A 9,710-nucleotide genomic window follows, 5' to 3' on the forward strand; every position below is an offset into this window, starting at 1 on the left:
CTCTCTCTCCCATCTCTCTCTCTCTCCCCCTCTCTCCATCTCTCCATCTCTCTCTCCATCTCTCTCTCTCTATCTATCTCTCTATATATCTATATACCAGTGACGTGCGGTGAGGTTCGTGGCTGGTGAGGCACTGACTCTGTCAGAGTCAGATTTACAAATATTATATTTTGACCTTAATCGAAATATTCAGTTATTTTCAAAAGCTTTTTTAGTCTGATGCTTCGATTCATTTTAAACAGACCGTTCAACAAAAGTATACCCAACATCCAAATATTGGATTGTTCCATTTTCATTACAATGGTGGTCTTACCTTGACTGGAAGATGAAGTCCATGCTTTCCTTCTGGACAAACATCTCTATTACCGTTTTGTAAAAGTCCTCCTTTTCTTCCTCTAGTTTCAAAAGTCTAGCTTGTTGTTCGCGTCGACCGTCCCTGTGCAGGCATGCGCTGAGGGCCGCGCTCCAGCCAGTTTCTGTGGGGTGACGCATCTGAGGTGAGGCAGATCTCATCTGGGCCTCAGCTCACCCCACAGCAACTGGCTGGAGCGCGCTCACAAATTAAGTGCCCGCGTTACATTAGTGCCCGCGCTCCAGCCAGTTACTGTGGGCTTACGAGAGGCAGAGCTCGTCCCTGCCTCACTCCTCATCGCTACCCGTAGTTGTAGCGGAGCTCGGCCAATTTGCTGATTTTGACTATAAAAAGCGATTGGAATCAAACAGAAATCACATTTACAACATTATTATTACTATTTAGTTTTTCCGTTACATTGCAGTATGGCTCTGCCTCCCCTGCCTGCACGTCGCTGCTACCTCTCCATCCTATGAGGCAGAGCAAACTTAACAATACGTTCACACAAATCGGAGCAAAGGAGAGAAAGCACCTCAGAAGAATTCAAATGTGTTCCACGATCGAACTTGTGAAATGGCCAAGAAAGCAGAAACATGTTGATGTTAGAGACTGCGTTCTCTTGGCAAGGATCGAGTGCAGCATGTACATTATGTATGCAATGTTTAAACTGCATGCACATTAGTTGAAAGGCTTCTTTAGAAATATGCCGAATGAAAAGAACAGCTTTCTTTCTCTCATGCACACTGACCTGGACCTTCAAACTGCTTTATCACACTGCCACTACACAGTTATATGTAATGCTGCTACTTATCTGTCCCACCTTGGATGTGTCTGTCTGTATCTGCTCCGTGCCCTGTGCTGTCACCGTGTAGATGTCCCGCTGTGGGGCGAATAAAGGGGTTCTGCTTAGGGCTGGGCGATTTTTTCGGTTTTCACGATTAATTTGCATTTTTACTTTCCTACGGTTTGTGAAATGGCTGAACCGAAAAATCGCGATTTTAAAGCATTTCTAGACTCCGCAGATTTGTTTTGCTTTAAGGGACTCCGTAGTAGCTTACTCTCTCACTTTCCAGAACGCGCACAACACTCAGCCACATTGCCTGTGACTCCCCGATCTGCAGCTCTGACCGATCTGCTGTTGTTATGCTGTGTTCGTTGTTCGTTGTTGAGCATAACAGAGGACTCAGACATTGTACATTACATATATAACTAAACACGCCTTTTCTCCTCCTTATCTCTTTCATGACTTTCCATTTAATATGGTTTTGAACACTGCAATCAATACTCAAGACAGGAAAAACTTCACGGCTGGTTTCATTTCTGGTAGTTCCGGTTGTTGTCTCATGCTACCCACGTCTGTAAACAAACGTATCCAAATAAACTGTACCTTCATTTAATATTCAGCAATACTAATATCTCGACGTCTATACAGTAGTTGTAGTGTTGAAATCAGTAGGTTTCGGTGTGCAACACTCCGTGTCATATCGCTACTAAATTCACCTCTATAGTAAATGGTATATTAGCCACATGCTAAATGCTAACCGGAGATGAAGGATTTTCAGAATAAAAGCATAACAACTGCGCACGAGAACTTCTGGTTTTTCAGTATAAAACGGCATTTAAACTGACGGTATGTTTAAGGTACTTTATGCCATCAAAAACATTGATTTTAATTTATAACACTGTGCGCATGTGCAGAGCTGCAGATCGGGTAGTCACATAGCCTACTACAATCACATTCACCGCTTCACCGACAGACGTACCATAAAAATGTCCACGAACACAGATGAAGAACTCATTCCTAAAAAAGGTGCTACTTCAGTTGTATGGAAGTGGTTCGGGTACAAGCGGTCATACATAGAACAAACAACTGTTCTGTGTAAGGTCTGTAGAAAGACAACTTCCTAGAAAGTTAAAGGGATGTTATTTTGTTTGAGGGTATTTTTATTAATTTCATTATCATTATTTATTATTTGTTGTATTTCATTTTACAAGTTTTTTCAGGGATGGCCTACAAGAGATTTTTTTTTCAGTTTGATTTAAAAAAATCTTTGCACATTAATGACAGCCAAGTGCCGTGGTGCTGTTTTTATTTTATTTTTTTTATTCTTGAACAACTGATTTGTTCACATAGGCCTAGACTACTTGGTAATCTCATTTATTTGTATTGTGTTATTAAAGGAAATATGTATTGAAATGTTGCCTTGGTCTGGTTTGTTTAGAAAAAAACAGAAAAAAATCGAGGTTTAAATCGAAAATTGTCCATTAGTTAGAAAAAAAATCGAGATTTTATTTTTAGGCCAAATCGCCCAGCCCTAGTTCTGCTTCTGGACTTCCTGCTGCCGTGCAGAGCATAAACAAGCAGCCGCGCAGACGCAACACATTCACTTTGCTCACTGAAGCCCAGCGCGTGCTTCTCTGAGCTGCTGTTGCCATGTTGCTATGGCTGCTACAGGACTGACTCCAGCAGTGTAACACTTTGGTGTCTCTGTGTTGCAGCTCGCCCGCTACGCTACAGAGGGGCTTCTCCAGCTAGGACCCCTGGGGTCGACCACCTTCCTGCCTGACACAAAATGCCTCGTCGACGATGGCAGGGGACACGCTCCCAGACTGAAAAAATGTGACACTGTTTCAAGGACTTCACAGAGACTTTGGGACTTCACACAGGTACAGAGTACACTCACACTCAAGAGGCTCTCTCTCTCGCTCTCTCTCTCTCTCTCTCTCTCTCCCCATCTATCCATCTCTCTCTCTATCTCTCTCTCCATCTATCTATCTATCTATTAGGGATGCCAGCGATTATTCGATTATTCGAATATTCGTTACAGTCTCCATAATCGAATATTATTTTTAAAAATCGATTTTATTTATATATATTTTTTTTTATTATTTATATTTTCTTTATTATTTATGTTTTTTTTTTCTGGCTTATTTTCAACCAAAATATATATATAAATATATATATGCTAATAATAGTAATAGTATTAATAATTGTAAATGGCCATTGGTCACACCACCAGTTTGTTTTACTGTAAACTTGGAGGAAGCCTGCGAGCAGAGCAGACTGCTGCTGCAGCACGCTACACCCCACCCCCGCCCCCACTCTCCCTCACACGTGCGACTAAAGATGAACAAAGCGGCAGGTAAAAAGAGTTCCTCGTGGAACTACTTCGAACTTACAAGTCCAAAGGAAGTTAAATGCAAGCTCTGCGAAAAGACGTTGGTCTATCACAGCTCAACCTCAACAATGCGTTCGCATTTGAGTGCGAAGCACGCCAACGAGGTTACAGAGAAAGACGCAGCACAGCCGGCCATTACCAACTTCACTTCAAGGCCACGTCGTTGTGATGACATGCTTGTTTGTTGTTTGTACTGTTAAACATGTTCCAGTAAAGAAAACAACGGGATTTCTTTACGGAAGTTTTTTTTTTTTTTCCTCCCGCGGGGGGGGGGGGGGGGGGGGGGGTCGAATAATCGATTACTATAGACTTTGGGACTTCACACATTTACATTCACACTCAAGAGGCTCTCTCGCTCTCTCCCCATCTATCCATCTCTCTCTCTCTCCATATATCTATCTATCTATAGATAGACTTTGGGACTTCACACAGGTACAGAGTACATTCACACTCAAGAGGCTCTCTCTCTCTCTCTCTCGCTCTCTCCCCATCTATCCATCTCTCGCTCTCTCCCCATCTATCCATCTCTCTCTCTCTCTCCATCTATCCGTCTCTCTCTCTCTCTCCATCTATCTATCTATAGACGTTGGGACTTCACACAGGTACAGAGTAAATACACACTCAAGAGGCTCTCTCTCTCGCTCTCTCCCCATCTATCCATCTCTCTCTCTCTCTCTCTCTTTATCTATCCATCTATCTCTCTCTCCCCATCTATCCATCTCTCTCTCTCTCTCTCCATCTATCTATCTATATATCTATAGATAGACTTTGGGACTTCACACAGCTACAGAGTAAATACACACTCAAGAGGCTCTCTCTCTCTCTCGCTCTCTCCCCATCTATCATCTCTCTCTCTCTCTCCCCATCTATCTATCTATCTATCTATAGACGTTGGGACTTCACACAGGTACAGAGTAAACAGAATACACACTCAAGAGGCAACACATGAAGCGAAGGGTAAAACAGAAAGTTACAGTATGTTGAGTCACACAGGCTTCCCCCTCTACCAGACTCTATGGGTAATACTCCTCTCCAATCACAAGCACTCATTCGCACACATCGGCCAATCAGGAAGAGCCTACCCGGTGCACAACATACAGTATTTATCAGAATCAGAATCAAGTGTATTGCCAGGTACGTTTTTTATCTGGTGGTGGGAACAGAAACAATCTAAACAAATAAATTGCAAAGTAGGTAAAAAAAAGGAATATATAAGGATAATAAAAAATATGTTTAGGAAAATAATTTAGCATTAAAAGAGGATGCGAAAGACAAGTATCTACACCAGATTTAAAATCTAACTATACAAATAACCTTAAAAGCTAAGAAACAAAAAAAATGGCAAAGACGGCCACCACTGTCTGCTATCCTTTTGTTCTTCAGTGATCGGCGAACAGCGTACCGTCTTTTGCTTGTTTGTTGGGCGATGTTTTGGTGCAATACGTTCCTCGGGTACCCAGAGAGTCCAGTAGAGGGCAGATCTTGTGTGCGTCAGAACGAAGGTTACAGATCGTAACCCTAGTCCCATAAGCTGCTATGTTTATGTAAATATCAATGGGCAAATGTCTGTTTAATTGGACAAGAACTTTACCGTTTACTAGGGTTACAAAAGGTAACCATAGTTACTTAATAACTGATTTGAACAGGCATTGAAAAAAGGGAAGCTTATATATACGTGTTTTATTAAATGTGTCATATGTGCATGTGTTTGGTTGCAGAACGGCCCCATCATCAGCAGGGACACCGGTCGATGCTTGGAGGTAGAAATGTCGAAAGACGCCAACTTCGGCCTCCGCCTGGTGGTCCAGAGATGCTCCGGGCAGAAGTGGATGATCCGAAACTGGATTAAGCATCCGAGACATTGAAGCCATAGAAGAAGAAGAAAGCCTCTGAGTCACATGTGGATCTCAAGCGGTGGACGGTTCAGAGAGGAGCGGAGTGTGAGATAGTTCACACGGCAGCCAGCAGCACACCTCCCTCGGGTCTCAGAGGTCATCGAAAGAAGAATCTGATACGTTCACGGACATCTGCGCTGTCTGCCGTTCAGCCTCATGTATAGAACAGATTACGAGGACACCAGCCCATGAAGGGGTCGGACGCAACTCTTTTGTTTCTACTGTAAAACTATCAGACTTTTGAAATAAGAAAGTGTGTGTGAGCGTGTTTAGTTCAGTGAGTGAATTTGAGCAAATCGAAAGACGTTATTTTGGGCTGTGATGTGGAGTCTTTTTCAGACATATCGTGCTGGCAGACATGTAATAGGCTTCACAGGGGCTGCCCGTCCTCTGAGCAGGAAGCATTTCACACACACACACACACTCACACCACTCACACACACGCACACACACACCACGCACACACACTTACACACACTCACTTACGCACACACACACACACACACACACTCACTTACACACACTCACACACACTTACACATACACACACTCACTTACACATACACACTTACACACACACTCACTTACACACACTCTCACACCACACACACACACACTTACACACATACACATACACACACTTACACCCACACACACACACACACACACTCACTTACACACACACACACACACACACACACACACACACACACACTCACTCACTCACTCACACACACACACACTTACACACACACTCACTTACACACACTCTCACACCACACACACTTACACACATACACATACACACACTTACACCCACACACACACACACACACACACACACACACACACACACACACACACACACACACACACACACTCACTTACACACACACACACACACACTTACACCCACACACACACTCACTTACACACACTCACACACACACACACACACACCACTGCAGTTCTGTGTTTCTTTGGACTGCATTGCTCACTGAGGAGAATGTGCCTTTTCCTCCTCATGTCTCTGCTGACTCTGACCGGGGAACGTCAGACCCAAAAGCATGTACAAAGTTATTTTAAAATTCTTAATATATAAAACAGTCTAATGATAGTAATATTGTAAAAAGTGAATAATTGATATCCGTTCTCTGATAACGATTAGGATAATAAAATCATTTTTATGATGAGTCACCTCTCCTTCTTTCTTTGTCCGAACACTTGCTCTACTAGCAAGGACAATGCCATGAAACCATGTGGGCCAAGACCTATTTCCAAGAGTTATTGAAGGGAAGGTGAAGAGGATGAAGAGGGTGAAGGGATGAAGAGGGTGAAGAGGATGAAGAGGGTGAAGAGGATGAAGAGGATGAAGAGAGTGAAAAGGGTGAAGAGGGTGAAGGGGTGAAGAGGATGAAGAGGGTGAAGAGGATGAAGAGGGGGAAGGGGTGAAGAGGGTGAAGGATGTCATCTGTCAGGTTGGTCTGGAAGAGAAACTGAAGTCGAGGGACTCGTGAGTCAATGACACTAAGTATGCACCAGATAAAATAGGAGGTGACAGGAGGAAGGGATGAAGGGAAGGAGGGATATAGGGAGTGAAGGATGAGGGTCGTAGGGATGAAGGGATTTACGGAGGAAGGGAAGAAAGGATGTAAGGAGGAAGGGAAGAAGAATTGGGGAGGAATGGGGGTGAAAAGTGTATAAAGGAATGAAGGGATAAAGGATCAGATGGATTTATGGAAGGGATGAGGGTCGAAGGGATGTAAGGGAGTGAGGTATGGATGAATGAAGAGAGGAAGGGATGAAGATATTTAAGGAGGGATGGAGGAAGGGAATAAAGGATTTAGAGTGTGAGGGAGGAAGGGAGTCACCCCTCGATTCCACCGGGTCCGTCTGCCTCGCGGTTTTGGTCCGGCCTCCTCCGGCGTCATTCCCCACCGGGCGCGTTTCAGAAGCGGAGCGTCTTGCCTGCCGGCTCGCTTTTGTTGCTTTGGGCATATTTCCTGGACAGGCTACTTTGTGCAGACAAAGTTCATAATAAGTGTAATATCCCAGCTATAAACGACATGAATCAAAGATGTGTTGCTGTATTTTAGTGGTAAAATTCATCATCATAATTATTATATATATAATTCACACAGTGCCTGTAAACCGGAGGAGAACGCTGGCATTTCTCCTCCTACTTGAAAGACTACGGAGGGATAGGGTCTGCACAAGTAGTTTATTTTGCGGATGGGCCTGATGCTCTGACCGGTCCACTTCCTGCCCGGCGCCTCTGCAACGCCTCGCGTCGAAAATAGATAGATCCTATTTTGATCGGAGCCCAGCGCCGAGACGCTTCTGGGACGCTTCTGAGCCGTAACGCGGCGCGTCTGGTGGAATAGCACCCATAGACTAGAGTGGCCGCGATTTCTGCGAACGCCGTGGCGCAGCCGTAACCCAGCCGTAACGCAGCCGTAACGCGGCGCAGACGGACCTGGTGGAATCTAGGGGTGAGGGATGAGGGTCAAAGGGATGCAGAGAGGAAGTGATGCAGTGTTGAAGGAATGTAGGGATGAGGGATGGAGGGATGATGGGAAAGATGAGGGAGGAAGGGGATTCACGGAAGGAAGAGGGAGGTTGCTTCATGAAATCGGAGAGAAACAATGTAGACTTGTTGAAGGGGTATGAGCTTAGCAGGTGATTACAGGTGTGGTTGAGACGTGGCCTCCTGTACCTAAGTTAAAGGGGACCTATCATGCAAAATGCACTTTTGTACGTCTTTTATACATGAATATGTGTCCCCGGTGTTCCAGGGAACTCACCAAGTGTCAGAAAACACAACCCTCTCTCTTTTCCTCCATACCCAAATCTCTAAAAAGAGGGGCTGCAACGGATCTGATACAGACTGATCCAGATTTGAAAATAGTCTGACGTCAGAAACGGAGAGCTCCGCCTATATGGCCAACTCTCCACCAATCAGGGGAATGAGAGGTTGCCGTGGCATGGTAACAGCATGGTAACAGCATGGTAACAGCATGGTAACAGCATGGTAACATGGCGCTCGTGCCTCGCCCCCCTTCTTTGCAGGGGGGCGTGGTCAGCTGCAGCTCATTTGCCACAGAATCAGCCTGTGTGAAAACAGGGCTGGAATAGAGCAAATAGAGTGAAATGAGGCATGGCTAAAATGCATGATCTGTTTGGTATTTTGAAAAAAAAACTTCACAGACATGTTTTATATAGGCATGGCCCTACAATATATTATTCAAATATAGCATGATGGATCCACTTTAACTAAATATCATTTCTGTCATCAATGAAAGGAATTAGTGTCAACTTTAGCTCCCGGACTGAACCTGGCTGGTTAACACAACCACGCACTTTCTTTTGTCCCAGCCTGTCTGTTGTTCTGCCCTCACAACTTCCTCAGTTTCTTTGGCTCTGTGTACTGTGATTATTTCAACCCTCCCACTGGATTAACTGAAAGCTTTCCAATTATTATGCTCAGAAAGAAACTTCTTTAATTGTCTCAGTTTTGTTTCATGTCCAGCCAAAAATATGGCAGTTTAAAAAGAAAGACTTGAAAGTGTCTTCCGACATGCTTTCAACTTTTTTAACAAAACCATAAGAAAGACATGAACATCAAATACACCCACAGTCCTTTATTGGTTATATAATACATCACTTCTATAGAGAGCCACAGTGACGCGTCCTAAAACACGGAAGTAAGCTCATGGGTTCCTTCGACAAAAACGCAATGCAATTTCTCCATAGGATTTTGGAAAATAGCTCCAAATAAGGTCTGTGGTTGACACACATTTAAGAGACAGATCACGTTTTGTTCAGTTGGATAATCTCCACATGTCTTACTTTTATAATTTTCTAATCAGAAATCTATAGATTCCAAAATCCTATGGAGAAATTGCATTGCTTTTTTGTCGAAGGAACCCATGAGCTTACTTCCCGGTTTTAGGACGCATCACTGTGGCATTGTAATGCATTGACCACCCCAACATTTAAAAGGTTCAGTACTGCGTTCCATACTCTGAACAGTGACTTTGAATACATTGCTTTGGCATGAAAGGCCTGTTGAGTCCTCAATGTACCTGCTTTGTTTAAGAGTGTTGTGTTTAGGCTCTTTCACATTTACAGTACTTCATTTGGTTTTGACCGACCCTAACCCTTAACATAACCCTTCCCTCAGAACAAACCCCCAAACCTTGCAACAAAAAGTGGTGGTGTACGTCTTGAACAAACACAATGTTTTTCGAACATGTTTTTGTTAGAAGCCTGAAATACGATCTG

General features: G+C 43.8%; 1 protein-coding gene across 1 annotated transcript in view; it reads left to right on the plus strand.

The window, feature by feature from the left end:
* Window positions 1-6,619, plus strand: part of galnt9 (polypeptide N-acetylgalactosaminyltransferase 9) — a 218,682-nt gene extending 212,063 nt beyond the window's left edge. The window contains exons 10-11 of the mRNA XM_034090281.2: window positions 2,852-3,019; window positions 5,250-6,619. Of these exons, the coding sequence (XP_033946172.1) occupies window positions 2,852-3,019; window positions 5,250-5,396 (315 nt within the window). The 3' untranslated portion in view covers window positions 5,397-6,619. The remainder of the gene's footprint in view (window positions 1-2,851; window positions 3,020-5,249) is intronic.
* Window positions 6,620-9,710: the final 3,091 nt, after the last annotated feature.

This window comes from Pseudochaenichthys georgianus, chromosome 9 (genome assembly GCF_902827115.2).
Source record: "Pseudochaenichthys georgianus chromosome 9, fPseGeo1.2, whole genome shotgun sequence".
Lineage (NCBI taxonomy): Eukaryota > Metazoa > Chordata > Actinopteri > Perciformes > Channichthyidae > Pseudochaenichthys > Pseudochaenichthys georgianus.